The sequence below is a fragment of the Euprymna scolopes genome, chromosome 20 (assembly GCF_053919585.1).
Source record: "Euprymna scolopes isolate OS-2025 chromosome 20, ASM5391958v1, whole genome shotgun sequence".
Lineage (NCBI taxonomy): Eukaryota > Metazoa > Mollusca > Cephalopoda > Sepiida > Sepiolidae > Euprymna > Euprymna scolopes.
Window position 1 is genome coordinate 3,571,679 of NC_136501.1, and position 20,635 is coordinate 3,592,313.

The 20,635-nt window shown below is 32.4% G+C and overlaps 1 protein-coding gene across 1 annotated transcript in view; it reads left to right on the forward strand.

Moving 5' to 3' along the window:
* Positions 1–20,635, forward strand: part of LOC145241296 (spermatogenesis-associated serine-rich protein 2-like) — a 180,167-nt gene that overhangs the window by 100,986 nt on the left and 58,546 nt on the right. The window contains exons 4-7 of the mRNA XM_080104044.1: positions 2,872–2,980; positions 13,474–13,520; positions 16,335–16,461; positions 18,425–18,781. Coding sequence (XP_079960170.1) covers positions 2,872–2,980; positions 13,474–13,520; positions 16,335–16,461; positions 18,425–18,781 — 640 coding nt within the window. The remainder of the gene's footprint in view (positions 1–2,871; positions 2,981–13,473; positions 13,521–16,334; positions 16,462–18,424; positions 18,782–20,635) is intronic.

A 20,635-nucleotide genomic window follows, 5' to 3' on the forward strand; every position in this document is an offset into this window, starting at 1 on the left:
TTGAACTCTTGAATCAATAATCCAGTTGGATAATGTATACCAAATGCCAACTTGCTTAGTATGACCAATTCTTTATTGATATTAGAACGATGTACAAATCTCAATTTGTAAAAAGAAAAAAAAAAAACTTCCACACAATCAATTATTTAAAATGGTCTCTCTTTCTAAGAAAATAATTTCCAAGCCATTTTTTATATGAAACTAGAATAATAACATGTCCTATGGCAAAGAAAATTTGACAGTTTTGCATAACTTTTATGTACTCCTAGTTATAATGCTACTAAACCTTGTCTAGAATCTTGGTTTTAATTTTAATCCAAATCCGTTGAATATGATTTTGATTCCAAAAAAATAACTTTTAAGGTATAAGCATAATGCGTTTTAAGAAATATAAATTCAAAAAATCTTGATTCATATCTAATGACAAACTAAATGCAAGTCTGATGTATTTGAATTTTCAAATGAGTTTATGCCAATATTATGCTCATTAAAACCCATTTAAAATAATACTGAAATCTGGGGAATATTAACTGATGTTTAATAACTATTAACATTTCACAAAGGATTTCACCGCCATTTTACCTCCTTTGCATAAAACTAAATACAACTCATGCTATGACCCCTTATACCTAGCAGCAGTGTCACAAAATTTCTAATGATCTGTTACTTAGTTTAGAATGAATCCTGTAGATACAAATATATATACCTACCAAACATAGAATGGCAGGAATTGTATCTTGGCATTGCTCTAAGAAAAGTGAGTAAACTAAGAAACTTGTGCTCCCATCCCCAAACCCCATATTAATATTCAAATTATTTCTATGAGTATCAATTTTAAAGTTAATAAGATGATACCACCAATAAATGGTGAAGTGTTACGTTTCTGTCAATAAAATTTACTTATCAAAAAATAATTTTTAAATTAACACAGGATTATTATTTGATCTTAAATACTTGGCATGTTTTTGACATTTTGCCCATCATTTTGTATCTGCTTAAAGTGATGGTTGAAAAGCAGGGGAGGAAAAAAACAAATTTTATTCATGAACAGTTTCAGAGTTGGTTTATTAATTTGAAGTAGTGGTACATCTTAAAAAGAAAAATGTTTAAGCATTGAGATGAATGAATAATGAAGAGATGGTTAATTAAAAGTTAAAAACAAAACCTTTGTTTTTTTTTTCTTTTTAAATGAGGTTGTCAGTAGGTGGCTGTTCATTTTGGGGTCACCTCAGATCTGAGCATCAGTAATGTATCCTTTTGTTACAAACACTACGCATGATTGCACTCCTCAAACCAGTTCTTGTGCCACAGGTCACACAAGGAATTTCTGGCTTCATGCATTTATCCGTCTTGTAATCAAAAGCAAGTATTTTTATTTTGGTGATGTTTATTTTCAGTCCCAACAGTTTGAAAAAATTCAAGATCACGGTTCTCTATAACGAGGTCATCGACATAAATCATTTCTTAAGGCACATTTTCTGCCATCACAGTATTTCACATGATTGTCTTCATTATAATGCATAATATGGGATTAAACTTGTCTTCAATAAATTGTATACAATGAATTCTTTACAATAGCTATTATTGTATCTTGGTATAAAATAATCCCATAATGTTTGGAGAATGAATGAACCCACTGACTGTCATCATTTGATAAGGTTTGCACAAACTTGAAAAAAACCTTGAGTTTTGCCTTGAAAAGGCCTTATTTCTATTATTTCCTTGAAAAATCCTTGAAAATATGGAAAATGTCTTAATCATTTATTTTCAGTAAAAATTTGTCTTGAAATATTAAAAATAAAATTGAAATAAATACTAAATTATTTTTTAAGTGTTAATAAAAAATACCATTAAAATATTAAATACTGAAAATAAAATCGAAATAATTTCTTCTGAAATTCCATCATATTATTGTGAAGTTATGTCCCTTATCGTAAAACTTGCTTTTACTTTTAAATTTTGAATTTTCGGTATTGTGGGTACAAGAATTATATCCCTTTATCAATGGGTACTTTCGTGGTAAAGGGACGTAACTCTTGTATCCACAATACCAGAAATTCAAAATTTAAAAGTAAAATGAATTCAGAGTAGGCACATTCAACACTGGGTGACAATAACAATATTTAATTGCACTTGGTTGGCCAAATATAGGTGAAATATAAGAAATGTAAATATGATTGTTGACAGGCTTATTATTGTGTGTGGAAAAAATATTTGTTTTTTCAAAATTGATGAAAGTGCCTTGGAAATGCTTGTGAAAGTTCAGATTTATCGCGATAACAAAATTGCATAAGTACCATGAGATTTCTTGTCAATTAAGATTTTTGGTTTATTATATCATCTGTATATCCAAAAGTGAATGTGTCTGTGTATCTGTCTGTCTGTGTGTACATTTCCCTATGCAATAACTATCAATTTTAAGTCTACAGACTTAAAATTTGATATACAGGGTACTGAGATTTGGGAAAATCAATGTGATCGGTTTTCGGCCAGAAATTTGGTGATTAAGGGGTCAAATTCAACAATCCTTAGAGAACTCTACCAAACTCCTCCTATAATTTTGGGTCTAAACACTTGAAATTTTAGATATAGGTTCCTTGGGCATGGATCTAACTTAATAACTTGAGCCCAAAACAATAAATTTTAAGGGGTCATAATAGGGGTCAAAGTTTAAAAATTGATCACTTTTCTTTTTTTTTTTTTTTTTTTTTGCTTAACATACACCTCCAAATACCCGTACAATGCCGGGCATCCATGCTAGTTGTTTAGAAATCAAAATTTGTTTTGAAACTTGAATTTTGTCTGGAGAAAGTTTTGAAAAATCTGTATGAACCCTGTTTGATTTTTGTCTTCTTTTTTCTTCCTCCTCAGGTTCAGGCTGTGAAGGAAGTTGTTCCTGGTCGAAGTAATAATGAAATGATACTTGTTCTTCAATACTATGACTACTGTGTTGAGACGACCATACAGGCATACCTTGAGGGTGAGTGAATTATACATTAATTTCATCTTAAACAATTCTGCCTCTGCCAACTTGAGAATTTGATTCTATTCTTGAATTCATTTTTTATTAACTGTTAACATCATTGTAATGAAGACGCAAGCAGAAAGACCTTCTCCAAGGTTTTATTCAACTGAATTTTATAATAACAAATGCGGCAAGTGGCCAGGAATGCATGTTAATAAAATTAAAAGAAAGTATTCAAATAAGAAAATAAAGGCAAACAGCAGGATCACATGAGAGGAGATATGCAAATAAAAAGTCACTTTAATAAGAAAATTATAAGACTCTTCCCCCCACTTGAAATAGAGATTATTATTAGAAAGTTTATAAATGCAGTCACTGGACTGGTTTACGAGTCCTGCTAGATCGATGGAGAGACAGCTCACCACTGGAAGAGTCAGAAGTCTGAAATGTTGAGGAAATATGAATCTCAGGACTTGCACCAGGTGAAGATGGCAGATTTTCAGGGTGCACGTCCCCAGCAGAATCCGGAGGTTAATCTGGGCATGGATTTTTACCAGGATCCTGATATTGTGGAAAATGGGCCAAATTTCTCAATGCCATCAAATCCTCCAGATCATCATGATGTTGAATTCTCACATGTGTACAGTTGGCTTCGAGGGATTTTGCTATCTCAATAATAGGGTCATACTTGCTCCTCCATTAAATTGCTTTAATAACACTTTCCCAGGTTCACAGCACCAAACAGGCAATGCAGTGCCAGTGGAAGAACACCTTTCAAAATTGAACCTGTGTTCGTAAAGGGTGGCATTAGTGGTTATGCCTAGTAGAGAGCAAATAGCATGTGAAGCATCCTGTAGAAAGTCCTGCCAAGCGTTAATGGGTAACTGTTGAGAATCCAAAGCTAATAAGTAGTGTTGGGACGATTCCTAATTTTTATACGATTCCGATTCCAGGAAAATATTGATTAACGATTCCGATACCAAGTACGATTCCGATTCCTAGGGAATTTATTGTTTCTAAATATACCAGGTAGTTTTATACTTATGGTCGGTAGTTCCCAAATATGTTCCCTAACTTTGGAAGAGATATTTTATGTCTACACCGTCGTGTTTTGGTTTAAATAAAATTATTATACAGTAAACTAAACGGAAAAATTAGCAAAATTTATTTTAGAGAAAATTTATTTTACTTAATTGGAATACAGAAAAAAAAACTCAAAGAAAATAGAATTTATCCTTCAGAGAAAAAACAAATAAAATAGAATTTATATAACAGAACAAAAACAAGAAAATTAGAGAATAAATACACACGATTCATTATTTTGGTCCTCATAATTAACAGATTTAATGAATTAAATAAAAAAAAATATAGCGGAAGAGAAAGAAAATATATACTTATTAAATATAAAAAAGATAAATATTTTATTTAATAATTTATAAATGAACGTGCGTAATGAAAAAAAAACAATATACCACGTGACATGGCGTCGTAGATACAAAATAACTTTTCCAAAGTTAACGACCATATATGAGAAATACCATTAATCGAAAGTGTTTGTGTTTTATACCAAAAGGTAGGTATAGCGAAAAGTTACAATTAAAGGAATTTCAAAAACGATTTTTTGTTTAGCTATTGATAGTTGTATTTGTGACGGCAGTTCTTCAGACCTCCATAATTCACAAGGAGTAGTTAACACCTATTATTTTTTCTTACTTTTTCATTGCTTTTACACGTTTCTAACGTGAAGAATAAGTTTAGCCAAACTAATTTTGAAATAGGGTATATCAAAGGAACACATATAAAAATGATACCACTATAAAAAACAAATGAAATACTAGATAAAATTGAGCAAACATAATTACCAAAATTACAGAAAAAGATAAAAAAAACAAACAAAAAATGGTGAAGTTTGTTGAGTGAAATGAATTATTGAAAGAAAATTAATTGAATTAATAGAAATGTTAAATAAAAAAAATGTCACATTTCAATATTTTTTTAATAATTAAATTCTCAGGGTTGTCGAAATTAAAAATTAAGTGATTTTTTTTTATTAGACTTCTTTCGAAGCTTGTTACCCTGAAAAATACATTTAAAACCCTGTTTTTTTTTTAAATAAATTGAAAAATAAATGCAATTAAAAAAATTTAATTGATAATTGAAACTTTAAAAACATATTAAACATTGAAAAATTACTTCTCACAAATTAACGTCCAATAAAGTAGATCCAGTCTTCATATAGGAATTTGGTTATAATAAATATATCTTTCCCAAACTTAAAAATTAAATCTTTTTTTTTTTTTTTTTTTTTTTTTTTTTTTTTTTGAGAGAGAGAGAGAGAGAGTGCTTTAAAATCGCCGGGGAGTGCCGCCTAAAATTTTAAAGAAGTAAATTTTAGGAGTTTAGTGCCTTTCAAAGACGGGTATCATAATTTATTATCATCATTTAATTTCCTTTTTTTTCCTTCCCCCCCACACCTTTCCACGTGGTTCGGTAGTTAACCAGTGCTCCTGTTGCTGTCAGTCAGCTATCTTTACCTAAGTTTTAATTTCTAGTTAAAAGAATTTTTCATGAATGGAATCAGCATTTTCTAAAATTATTTTTTTAGTTGTATATATTGTATTTACTCTTTGAAGTTAAGGAGGGTTAAAAAAAATGGTGACACCTAGATGGTAACGTAGGCAAAAAAAAAAAAAAAAGACACTGCGATTTCGACCCTCACTAATAAAACTGCTCTGAGTGACTAGCTGGTAATTTTTTGTTTCTTTTCTTTTTTATTTTGCTCCTCCAATTTATTTGGATGCTTCATAGTTAAATGTTTTAACATGTTGGTTGTGGTCATGTTAGATGGTTTTATTCCTCGCGATATTTTAATTTGACAGACTTTGCAAATGGCTTTCAACTCATCATCTTCAAAAATACTTTTTTTGGGACTTTGGGTCATATTAGAAAATTCAGTTTATCTGTAAACAAATAATTTACTATTAAATTTTGTTTTAAAGCTAGTCACTTATTTGGATAATTAATTGAAAATAATCCGCTAAAAAAGACAAAAAGAAAAAATATAAAGGGATGGGGCGGTAAATTGTACCAACCGGTAGTTTACAAAAAAAACTTATAGAATTTAATTTTTTAAACCAATGTATAAAAGTTTACATAATGAAATGCAAATATGCATTTTCGGGTTTGTATTACTGTACACATAGATTCGAAAAAGTTGTCAAAAAACAAATATATAACAAACAAATATTATCAAAGGCAAGATAAGTTACTTTTCTACCAAACTGGGTAATTTATTTTGTTTTTATTCAATGTAACATGTTTATTCAGCTCGAAAAACATGCAGTGTTTACCGATGTATTGGAAAATTCAAAATGGCGCCCGACACTCTCTTTAACATGGTAAGTTCGGGAAAAGGTGTCATAAATAATAAACTAGACAAAATACTATTAAAAAAACACCGAATATATGTCAAAATATGCCACGGTAACATATATTGAGCGAGTTTCTAGCAGTATTTTGTATAGTTTATTATTTATAACATCTTTTCCTGAACTTACCGTGTTAAAGAGAGTGTCGGGCGCCATTTTGAATTTTCCAATACATCGGTAAACACTGTATGCTTTTAGAGCTGAATAAACATGTTACATTGAATAAAAACCCGAAAAATATATCCAGTTAGGTAGAAAAATAACTTATCTTGCCTTTGATAACATTTATTTGTTATATATTTGTTTTTTGACAACTTTTTCGAATCTATGTGTACAGTAATACAAACCCGCATTTTCTTTTGAATTTTTTTTTTGGTTGACTGTGTTCAATTCACACATGGTTGATGCGGTTCAATATTGCTAAACTATAAGTCCTTAGTAAAATTCTATTTATAAATACTTTTTAAAATGAAATTATTTAATTAATCGTAAATATTATTTAGACATAAAAATTAATTGATTACAAAACCTTTTAAAAATATATATATTAATTTCTTTTTCGTTCGGCAAAAAACTACGCAAAACACTTTTAATTTTCAATTTAAAATTCTAGAAAAAAGATTATATTATTCTGCTTTTAATATAATCAAATTCAGGGTTTTATCTTTCTGGAGAAAAAAAAATGATGGATTTTATTTCAATGAAATTAAAAAAAAAAACTTGACTGAATTGAATTAATTACCCTTAAATTAATGAAGGGGTTATTTAATAACTTTAGGTTTGGAAGAGATAGGTATGGGGTCGATTTTTTTTAAACTTAAAAAGAAACCGTCTACTGTCAAAACTTTGCGAAATAATACAACGTGATCAATTTCATTTTAGAGATATTTCTTTCAAAAGCCTTCTTTTAAAAAAAGAAAAAAAAGTATATTGTTCTATTAAACCTTTTGCTGTTTAAATAATTGACTTTGCTCGTTTTATTTTAAGAAAATATAAGTTGAAAAAGCATTTTCATTCACTATTAGAAGATTTGTCAGTAAAAAAAAACAATCGCCAAAAAGATAAGCGTTTTTTTTAATTTTTACTCGCAATGTAGAGCCCTGCATACTTCTTTTCAAGTTAACTCTTTTGTAGTTTTGATTACAATAGATCTGAATGAATGAACCTTGTAAGGGAGGGGCACTGAACATTGGATTGCCCTGTTAATAATGAATTTCTTTGGTTTCTTTTTATTTCTCTCTTGCGGTTAGAAATATCAGGAAATTTTTTTCTTTTTTTCAACATCAGACTAAAAGAATCGTAATGAAGGAATCGGAAAATTAAGGTATTTTTTAACGATGCGATTCCGATTCCGATACCTCCCAAAATACACGATTCTTACGATTAACGATTCCGATTCCGATTAATCGTCCCACCACTACTAATAAGTTAGTGTTCCATATAATTCCATTATAACGCTCACATTGGCTATTACTTCTTGGATTATATACTGTAGAGTTACTGGATCTAATCCCAAGTCATAGCAGAAATTGCTTGAATTCTCCCAACATAAACAAAGTTCTCCAATTGGACTGGTGCTACCAGATCAGGCCGTCCTTTGGCTTCCTGAGACGAAATGCACCTACATTGACATTTTTTGTTTTCTGATCTTTATTGTAAAACTTAATTTTGTTCTGCAAAACCAAAAACAACAGCCTCTCTCCCTCTCCTTTTTATTTTATTCCCCCGCCCCTCACTCCCAGACCCTGTCAGTGAAGTATCAGAATACAATTTGGCCACTTCAAAGAATACTGCACCAGGAAAACAGTATGCCCAAAATGTAGCAGTAATGAACACCAGGAAACAGAATGCCAAGGAAATATAAAATGCCCAAACTGTGGTGAGAACCATCCAGCATACTCATCGCTATGCCAAAACTGGATCAAAGAAAAAAAATAAACGAACTAAAATATACCAAAAACATAAGTCTTACCGAAGCTAGAAAAATTATTGAAACAGCCACCACAACAGAACCAACTAGATCATATGCAGGTGCAACCAAAAATCAATTAAAAACAATAGAAAACATTGAACTAAAGGAAATCTCTACCCTCATAAAATCACTTCAAGAACTAGTTGAGGCATTGAGGGCCACCTTACAGCAACTGCCGTCAACTCAAGATGTACTTGAAAATAACTACCAAACAGTTGAAAATAAAATCCCACCAGATCCCAAAAATCAAACACAATCCTCTAACAAAAAACCCACACAAACTGAAAACATCCCAAAACCAAAAAAACAATCACTAGTACCCTCCGCAAAGAAAAAAAATCAAATCTCACGCCAGCCAAACAGAAAATAAATAAAAACCCCAAAAAGACAGATCTCGCTCCACGTCAAAAACTAGAACTACAGATCAGAACAAATGTAAATCCTTGGAAATAATGGAAACAGACGACAGAGCCTCCGAACCCCCATAATCAAATAGTAGAAAACAACCATTGTTATTCTTAATAAAATAAAAGGAAATCAAAAACAAAACTAAACTATGGCTAACAAAATAATCCAATGGAATTGCAGAGGTATAAAAGCCAACAAGAATAAATTACTTCTACTAATATCCAATCTCTGCCCTACTATAATATGCCTACAAGAGACTTTTTTAAAACCATCTGAAACTATCAATCTCCGTAACTTCACTGAATATAACCACACAACAAATAATCCAAATAGAGCTTCTGGAGGAACATCCATTCTCATCAACAAAAACACAGCACAAATAAATCTACAAACTAATTTACAGGCAATTGCCACCACAACCACCCTACATAGAACAGTCACAATCTGCTCCATCTATCTACCCCCAAATGACCCTATAGATGAAACAGAGATAGAAAAACTTGTCAACCAACTTTCCTGCCCCTTTATATTATTAGGTGACTTTAAGACATAATGTTAGTTGGGGATGTTCAGACACAGACAGAAAAGGAATCATTTTAGAAAATATTATCAACAACAACCTATGCATATATAATAACAAAAAACCAACCTTTATTCACTCTGCTACAAACTCATACTCAGCAATTGACTTCTCTATAAGTGATCCTAGTATCTTTATGGATTACAATTGGACAGTGCATGAGGACACTTGTGGGAGTGACTACTTCCCAATAATATTAGAACACTTTGGTCCTGAAAGAAACTCAATTCCTCGTTGGAACCTTAAAAAAGGTAACTGGAATAAATTCAAATCATTATGCAAACACAAATTCTTACCTGGAAAACATGTGAAAGACCGAATCACTCACTTTACAGATACCATCATCTCAATAGCTGAGGAATGCATACCGAAAACAAAGGTATCAACCAAGTATAATCGGCCCTGGTTTAATGATGATTGTAAAAAGGCTATCCGGCTACGACGTGCTGCATTAAGAAAATTCAACAACCGACCAACTACTCAGAATTTAAACAACTTCAAAATATGCAGAGCTAAAGCACATCGAACAATAAAAGAAACCAAATGTGAATCATGGAAAAACTTTGTGTCTAAAATCAACAATAACACCAAAGACAAAACCATATGGAAAATGATACGGAAAATATTAGGAAAAAACACCAGTTCCCCTCTCAACCACTTCTGTATAAACAATAAAAAAATAACCGAAAAAAAGGACATAGCCAACATGCTTGCAAATTACAAATAATTCATCATCCAAAAATTACAATAAAAAATCCCAGACTCTTAAACATGAATCAGAAAAAAGACAACGTACACTTTAAAAGTAATAATGAAGTTTATAATAAACTTTTTACCATTCAAGAACTAAAGGATTCATTAAAAAAAAACAATAACACGGCTGAAGGACCAGATAAGATAGCATATGAATTCCTGAACCAACTACAAGATCAACCATTAAAGTACTTACTTTCCATTCTTAATGACATCTGGATCAATGGCAACCTTCTAGCTATATGGAAACAAGCCACGGTCATTCCCATACTAAAACCAGGGAAGGCTGCATCTGACCCCTCTAATTATCGCCCCATAGCTCTAACAAGTTGCGTGTGTGCAAGACGATGGAGAGAATGATAAACACCAGACTAATGTGGTTTCTTGAAACAAATAAAATATTAACCAACCTTCAATGCCATTTCCGAAAACAACGGAGCACTACAGACCATTTAATACGACTGGAAACCTTTATCAGAAATGTATTTATACAAAAAAAGCATATGACTGCTATATTCTTTGATCTGGAAAAAGCTTACAATACCACATGGCTGTATGGTATCATGAAAGATCTCAAAGAAGCCGGACTGAAAGGAAGACTACCCATCTTCATCAACAACTTTATCAACAATAGATTATTTAATGTCCGTGTAGGAACATGCCTCTCTGATATTAAGGAACCGGAAACTGGAGTACCACAGGGAAGTATTTTATCTGTAACATTGTTTAATCTAAATCTAAGATTGTTTAATCTAAATCTAAGATTAACAATATCGTTAAACGCATAAACCAAGGTGTGGATTGCTCACTATATGTCGATGATTTTTTTAATTGCATATAGCTCAAGGCATATCCATATAATTGAGTGTCAACTCCAACTATGCATCGACAAATAAAAAAAATGGACAACCGAAAACGGATTTAAGTTTTCCACTAATAAGACTAAATGCGTGCACTTTTGTCAGCTTAGAAAACTGCACCCAGATCCTCTCTTAAAACTAAATGATACCCAGATTCCTGTTGTCGACGAACATAAGTTCTTAGGGTTAATATTAGACAAAAGACTCGCATTCATCCCTCATATTAAACATTTAAAGAATAAATGCAACAAAACTCTCCAGCTAATGCGAGTCATTGCCCACACAGACTGGGGAGCGGACAGACAAACCCTACTGAAACTATATAGATAACTAGTACGCTCAAAACTAGATTATTGCAGCTTCATTTATGGCGCCACCAGAAAAAGATACTAGACACTGTTCAACATCAGGGCCTCAAGCTTGTACTGGGAGCTTTCCGAACTTCTCCCACCGATAGTCTCTATACAGAAGCCAACGAACCGCCATTATCAATTCGGCGCTACAAATTAGCTTTACAGTACTTAACCAAAATTCTCCCTTGCCCAGACAATCCTGCCTACGATTGTATTGCAAACGCACTAGATTACAATCTTTACGATAGGAAAAATCACAACCATCAAATCCAGCCTTCAATTCCAACTACCAAAACCTATTTGACCAAAAGGTAAAAGCTATAAAACCTTTTGGTCTTTGTATGAAACCATTAGTGGAAGATGCAGGTATCAGAATCAGGAACATCCATGAGGTCAACCAACTAATCCTCCCACCCTGGTTACTAAAACAACCTGAAATTATCTTTGAACTAAACAAGCTCCCAAAAAATCAAACTCATCCACTGAACTATCAAGAAAAACTATTTAACATTCCGGAAAAATACCCAAATCATCAGCATATCTATACAGATGGTTTTAAGGACACCAACAGAACTGGATGCAGAATAATATCCAGTAGCACTACCTTGCAGAAGCGACTACCAGACTAGGCTTCAATTTTTAGTGCTGAAGCCAGAGCTATAGACCTGGCACTAGACCTCATTACTGACTTCACCTACAACAAATTTATAATTTTTTCAGACTCCCTACCAGTATTCAAATCTCTAAAGAACCAAAATTTAAATAACCCGCTACTCATTAATCTATTACAAAAAGTACATACTCTTTCACAAAATAAAAATATCAAATTCTGCTGGATACCCAGTCATTTTGGAATCCAAGGTAATGAAAAAGCCGACAGAGCTGCAAAAAATGCATTAAATCTTGATGTAAGCAATTTAAAAATTCCACACTTAGACTACAAACAACTAATACATAGATTCATTATGAAGAAATGGCAAGAAAAATGGAATAATTGTCAAAACAACAAACTTAAAATCAAACCCACAATAGAGAAATGTTTACCAAATTTCAGAAAATCGCATAGAGAGAAAGTAGTTTTGTCCCGCATTCGCATAGGACATGCACACATAATCCACTCTTTTCTGCTAAAAGAAGACCTCCAGAATGTGTGGCATGCCAAGAACCCTTTACTGTAAAACACTTTCTTTTGGATTGTGGCGGCCTTGAGCATATCCGGTAGAACTATTGCGTTAACAATTTGAAAGAACTATTTAAAAAAGTCCATCCTAACAAAAAACATTCCTAAAAAAAGCCAATTTCTGCAAAAGAATATAATTTTACCCGATCCAACTTCACCCCCACCAAAAAAAAAAAAAAAAAAAAAAAAAAACACTACAGATGTATTAAAGAATTATGAATTAATTTTAGTTCTTCCAAGGAAGAAATAGCAGTACTACATGTTTGCAATAATGTATCAGCACCAACATTTTCATTCCCAGGACAATGTTTTATATCATATGAAAAAGGAAGAAGTTCCATTTTCCACCGTATAATTTTATCGTTTTTAATTTTTTTGCGATTAGCAGGTTTAAACATAAGATACGGCTTGCTGATGCATAATAATAGTGAAATCTTTGCCAGTAATGAGGTCTCTCCATTTACGAACATATTTTACTATGGCATACACTTCTTTTTTGACTACATGAAGTCGCGTGTCAGAGGGGTTTAACCACCGGGGGGGGGGGGAATGCTACAAGTTTCCCAGCTTCTACAAGAGTGCCTCCAATAACTGATCAGGAGTAAAGGTCAGATCTAAAAGCTTGTCAAAACATGGAGTCTCCCCCAAGACGAGGGTCATTCATTTCAATTCATGCCAGATGGGGAGTAGTGTTGACAATGGAAAGATAGAAGCATTAAAATATTTTAAGATGAGAAGTTTTACTTTTTCTATTTTTTTTAACTCTCAAATCAAACAAATATTAAAAGGATATGGACATTTAAAAATAAAAACAAACCTTTTTTAATCTGCATTAAAATAGCATTTTCTATTCATTTCTTAAATTGCAGTAGTGTATTTTGGGTTGAATTTTTTTCAAACAAGTTTTCAATTCTTTCGAATATTTGAAATCGATTCAACCATTGTGGTTACATTTCTAATTCTATTTTTTGCAGACGGTGCTAAGGAAGCTTTAACAGAATGGCATTTTTCAGAAAACAAGGTATTTACGATTAATCTCCCTTTTTATCTCTTTTAAAATAGTATTTTAGCAATTTAACTTGGAACCAGTTTCAACCTCAGCAAAGAAAATGAAGAGTATTCAAATCAAGTATTCTTTATGCCAAATTGACTTTCCTGTCATTTTGATGAGTGGGGAAAAATCTATACAAGTTTTAGTGAAAAATTGCAAACTTTGAAAACCAAGAATATATAATGTGTTATCTTATGGAGATTCTGAATGTTGTCTGGCGGGAAATACTAGAGCATTCAGGTCAAGCATCTACAAAGAAATTGATGGGCAAGACACATAGTAAGAATAAGATTCAAAAAGAAATGGAAGAATATCAACAACAATAATTTGCAAGTTGAAAAATGATTGTGGCCTTCATAAAATGGTCATCATTGCTTCAACAGACAACATATGATGAGGGCTATGAAAAAAAAAATACAAAATGTGAAATTGATGAATGCACAAAATGAACTACCTCTATGGAGTCTGTAACCAAAGTAATATGATATTGGAATTAAGAATTACATATTTTATATTTGCATTCAACTTTGCTTTTTGATTTCTTATAAAACGAAGAGATATGTTTTGTTATTAAAATGTTTTCCTTCTTACATTGATTTATATCTTGCAAGAAGTGCAATGGAATTACTCGTAGGTTGAGAGAGTATAACTAATTTTTGTGCAATGGTTAAAACGAATTCAGATGTGGAGGAAGGATATTTAGATGGCAAAGCTATTGAGGATGTTGAGAAGTTTTGTAACCTTAGTGACGTCATTGGAGCACAGGGAGGAGAAGGTGCTAGTGTAATTGAAAAAATTAGGGGGTGGAGTAAGTTTGGGGAACTTCTGCTTTTACTAACCAAGAAAAATGTTGAAAGGGAAGAGTCTATCAGACATGTGTACGCAGTGTAATGTATGAAAGTGAAATCTGGTCAGTGATTGTCTCGGATATGTGTTGTCTCGGATATATATGCTTGAGGGAAATGATTTGAGAATGATATAATCAATGACGTCAGTTTTACAGACTATTTCAGTTTTGATAACCTCAGCGAAAGCTAAAATTTGGACAATATAGTGAGTTGGGTGCAGAGGAGTAGACTTCAGTGGTGTGGCTATATTGAATGGATGAGTTTTTGGATTGGTTAGATGTAGAACAGTTGAGGTATCAGGTTCAGTTCACAGGGGAACGTGGGAGAAAGTGATAAAAATTGACCTGAGGAAAAAAAAGGAATAAAGATCTGTCCAGAGATAGGTTAACTGGAAATCAATTTCTTAAAGCTCTCCAACACATGCTGGCATGTAAACAATACTTGGTGAATTGGATTTTATAAAACATGGATGCTAGAAAATGTCTGTTAAACTTCCCAACAACTTTAGGTTTCTATGGCTATTCTTTTTTTTATACAGACATGTTTTGTGAAGTGTTTGCCACAATTTTTGCTCAAATTTTTCCCTGGAAGCCAATAATCAGTTGTAAAGCACATCATTTGCAAAGTTGAATTGCATGAAAAAACAAATTTAGTTTGTTTTTAAGTTCAGTGTTTAAACAAAGAAAAAGACATGACCTTGATGTACAGTTTCTGCAGAAATTCCCCTTTCCTTATCATTCAAACATTACTGTGTTGAATATATGGTTTAGTGTTTATTAAATAATTTTAGTCATTTAGAACTGCTTTAAAGCTCACTCATTTTGCAACCAAATCTCAAACAATTTCTACAGTTCATAGGTCACCTTCTTAGCTATATTTAGAAAAAAAATTTCAATTTTCGGTAAGTAAAACTAAAGTTATAATAAAATTAGTGTTCAAAAATTCTCCAGGGTTTTTTAAATTTTTTTTATTGGCTGTTACCATAGCAACCAAATCTGTTACACTACCTCAAATCGGCTGGGAATGGCGGAGATGATGGTGTAACGGGATATAAAAAAAACTGTCGCTAATAATTCACTGCTGTCTCAATCTGTCACTTAGCTGTACCAACGCTAATAAATCCCAGGTGATAAGTGAAACAGAAAATTTTATTTCAAAGCAAAGTCTGGAAAAATCATGGATTACATAGAAAAATACAAGCATAAAAAGTCATATGGTTAAGAAAAACCAAAAGTAAAAGGACTAGTTGTTAAACTGGAAAAGAAAAACAAGATATTCTAGTAAAAAAATATAAATTTACAACTTAAAATATTGCAGTATTAATTTAGAATTGATTATATCACATTAAATTGATTTTTTTTTTTTTTTTTTTTTTTTTTTTTTTAATGCTGCAATATTTTGAGTTATAAATTTATATTTTTACTAGAATATCTTGTTTTTCTTTTCCAGTTTTAATAACTAGTCCTTTTACTTTTCCATATTTAAATCTTAACCATATTACTTTTCGTGCTTGCATTTTCTATGTAATTTATACGTTTTTTTTTTTTTTTGTTTTTTTTTTTCAACTATATAGTTCAGTGAAACATTTAACATGTTTCATGATTAATCTAATCGATACAATCACAGACTGAGATGGAATATGTTGGGTTCAAATCATATCGTGTATCGTTTACGGTCAATTCCAGATTAATAAAATACTAACCGATCATAATCACTATCCCCACCAAGCTATGAGAAAAAGAAAAAAAAAGGCAACCCGTGTTAAATTAATTGCATACAATATATTATATACAGTATTGTTTGTTTTATATAATCCCTCAAAAGAATTGATATGCCATAAAATGTACAAAAATAGCAAAAAATTATTTTATCTTGTTGATTTCTGAAAAGCTGCTTTCCTTTGAATAAAGCTATTTTTACCTTTTTCTTTTGTCAGGTATCGAAAAATAAGAAAAAGAAGAGTAAAAAATCCCAATCAAATCAGAATCAGTCAAATTCGCAAGCTCAGGCTGCCAACAACAACAACAATGCAAATGCTAGACTAACAAATGGTATTGTTAATGGTATGCAACTTTTTTGTATCAGTTGAACAATTGGAATAAAAACTTTGAGAAAAATAAGTTTTAAAGACATGAAATTTGAATATTGAATCAACTTGGAACAATCTGTCGGAATGTTAAGACGAGGAATTTAGTTTTTTGCTGATCTTTTACGACATTTAAGGATGATAGTTTGCTTGGGTAAAGTGAGAATAAATTTGTGCAAACTGGTGTTATAAAAAGATGCTGACTGTAACGATTAATAATTTTAACTCTTGTTGAATAAATTAACAGTTGGTAAATATCTAGATTTTTGGTTGATTCTCAACTGTACTGACATGCAGAAGTTCAAGTGTAATGTGAACAGACATCTTGCTGCTCAACTTCTTACCTAGTATCCCTGCAACTTATGTCCCCAATAGTAGCCCCCCCCCCTCCCGTTCATCAAAGTGGCACTGTACCTTGTTTGGGTGAAAATAGAACATAAAAAAAATAATCTGACAATGACAATCAATAAGAACTACATGATTATCAAACAGGATTGCATGTACAGCGTTCATTTGAATTGAGATGGCTTCATTCTTGCCGTTGCATCCTTCATGAAGGTCAACCAAACCTGACAAGTTGATTTCTAGCCACTTGTTGTTCCAACCTGAGGTCTGCTGGAGATATGGGTTCAGGTTCGGTTCCAGGTCAGCTTTAACTGCTATCAGTCAGGTTTTTTCTTTGTCTACCTCTTTGCTTTTCCCAGTCCTGTAAAGAAGCTGGACCAATTGCTTCATAAATAAACTCTCCTGGTTGACTGAAAGGTATAACCTAGCCAGCATAGATATCTCATGAGAATGACTTGTCGGAGAGAGTTAATTTTCCAATGAAAACCCGATTGTGTTGTTTGAGACAAAGTACTGGCATTGGAGGATACTTTGCCAGCAATGCTGATGCAAAGGAAGATTGTTCACACCAACATAAATCCTTACTTTGGTGCTTTGCTTTATCGCGAGTTTTAACCAAAGCTGGAAATTGTGTTGGCATGTGGCATGATGTTGAAGATTAATTCATACTCTGATGTCAGTTCCATCTTCACCTGTGGCAGTAATGATAGTGCCAAGATATTTGGAACCCTCAATTATCACTATTGAGGATGATGGGTGTTTTGTCTATCAGGGCAAAGCTGGCAGCAAGTATTTTTGCCCAAGGCATTTTTCATCCCAATTTGGGATGCAACAAGTGCTTCAGCAAATAGTGATATCATATATAAGATTGTATTAAGCAGTAGTATACTTTAATAAGATCGAAGTTTGAATACAATACCATTTGCTTGCATTACTTTCCAGAAATTGCCACGATAAACAGCAGCAAAATCATTGCAATATGATTGTCCTTTGCTGAAAGCACAATTTATGTTTGAAGATTTGATATAGCAGTCGCTGTTTGCATCAAAACAACATTGGTTTCGACTTGTTTTGATTAGAATCGTCTCTGAAGAATAGAAACAAATAATTTAATATGTCGATCAGACTGATATGATGGTTTACTTTGACTCTGAATGTTAAAATCTGTCAGAATTTCATTTATGAGTTAAATAAAATATATGACCAGAAATTGTATCCAATTTTATAAATGTTAGATATTAAGAATTTAAATGTACTGTTTTATGAAAATTGGATTCAGAATTAAATAATTCCAAAATCATTAATATACCATAAAACAAATTTTATTTTAAGAATCCTATTCTTATAAAATCTATTGTTCAGATGTTCCGGGCCGCATCATTACTGATGTTGTGCACCCGAGATCATTAAAAGTTTTGCATCTTGCATCATGATACCCCCATTCATACAGGCAACCCAGTTGATACTGATTGCAAATCAATTTATAACTTGGTGTTAACTTAAAAATATTATTCTCTAACCAGTCACATGATTTGCGTGATGAATGAATGCTTAATATTTCTCAGATCTGCTTTTATTCTTCAACACTTTTTCAGGTCATGTATCTCCGGGTATCAATTCTGCTACTCTTATAGGGAAAAACGTTACTCGAACAGGTGCTGTTGCATCATCCTCATCTTCATCATCGTCATTATCGCGGGGTGACTCTCAGGTGGCTGCTTCCACCTCACCAAAGGAAGAAGCATCTTCGTCTGCTTCCTCACAAAAAGACTCGAATGATAGTGCTGCTGCAGCTAGCAAATCTGAGTCTGCAACTGACAACGAATTCGAACGACATAAACACACGATACAATCTTCAAAACAGAATTCCGCTGCCTCTACGACATCTGATACATATCACATCTCTCAGGAATCGAATTTAAATTCTGCTGATATGCCCAAAGTTAGGCAAGGTAAGTTTGTTAGCTCCTTTAATGAGGGCTATGATTAAAATTTAAAAAATGGTTGCGTGTTGCATGAGTTTTTTATTTTTGATTTGAAAAACATTTTCTGCATTATTTAGGTTTTACATTTTTGACACTTTTTGAAATTCAAAAATTTCAACTTAAATCGAAATTGCTAGAACCTTTCATGGGAGCAAGTTGTATGGGGTTTTTTTTTTTTGTTTTTTTTTTAATGACACTTTCCTATGAAAAAGACAAGTAATTCATGAAAGAGTAGGAGGGTTAGATGACTTATTTCATCGAAGAATGACTTCCTGTTTTTTTTCCCCTCACATATACATTTCAGTGTCTTTCTTTTAATTTTAACTTGTACTTGAAACTGATTGGAGGCATTTTTTTTTTTTTTTTTTTTTACATAGGGGTTACCACTTATCAAGGTCCGGAAGCCACTCGGGGATAAGGGTTATTGCGTGTACAGTAATCAATGGGATAATATCGTAATTGTTAGTATTGGAGATTTGATAAAGTGTCTTAAGGGGACAATTCATCAGGAATTTGTTTATGTTGGATTTGAAGACATCCAAGTTGTAGTCAGGTGGGAAACAGGCAAACAGAAGAGAGTTCCACAGGTGTGCACTTCTAAGAAAGAAGCTTTGTTCATGGAATCTACGTTTTGATTTAGGCACAGATAAAGAGTGGGGAAAATTACTGACAGTGTTTTCAGCTAGACTGGTGTTTTTTGTGTGGAGCTCAGACGAGCACCCGCCATGGAAATAGCGATAAAACAAAAACAGGCTTGCAACGTCTCTTCTGTGGGAAAGAGGTTGCAGGGAAGAGAAAAGGGCATTCCCCACTAAGCCACAAAGTCTATTTTGTACTCTGTCAAGGCAGGATAGGCTGTTTTTAGCAGCTCCTGCCCAGATGTGGCAGCAGTACTCAATCCTTGGATGTACTTGGCTTTTATACAGATAGAGAATTACATCAGTAGTGAGATATCTTCTTTAGAAAGAAAAATTGTTTTTTGTCTTGTTCTCTTTCCAAACACAGACGGCTACGAGCCCCTAGATTGGAAATTCATCTTGATTTCAATTTTGTCATTGGTTACTTACATCCCTGGTTTTAGTATCTAGGATGAGTGTTGTGGCTTTCCTCAAACTCATTAATCAAAATATCCCACAGTCCACAGAAGCAAAACCCCACTTTGTTGCAATCTAAAAGTCTGAGATGGAACATTTCCTGGTAAAAACTGAAAATATAAATGCGTATGTCCAGAAATTTTTGAAAATTATTTTTAATGCAAGCTTTATATAAAAAAACGAACAGTAATTGAAAATATCTCTTAAATAAAAAGTAAATATTTTATTTACTTTTTATTTAAGAGATATTTTATTGAATTTTTAGTGAATAACTTGTATCAATATCAAGTTGCATAGCTGGAAAAACTTACAGAAAATCTCAATTTTTTAGTTTTGCATAAAATTGTTGGCTTGAATTGTATTTTTTGTTCTGAAATTGTAATTTGCTTTCTAACATTTTGAAAATATAAATTTTTAATTCAATCTTTTAATCACTGACCTACATTTTTCTTTATATACCAATCTATTTCTAAATACTCTTATACCAACATTAAATATTATTTTTACAAAAATAAAAAAAAAATGGGGATTAAGTTAGAAAAACCTTTGATTTGAAAAATCTAAAACAGCTGTGCCAATGCCAGTTTCGCAAAGGAATATCAGGTCGGATTTGGTCACCCGTAATTGGTTTCAACCTCAGGAAGGTTAGAATGTAGATCCCCTAGTGTTGGAGAAAGAGATTTGATAATGGGGATCTATATTGAAAATTGGGGTTTTAGGTTTAATC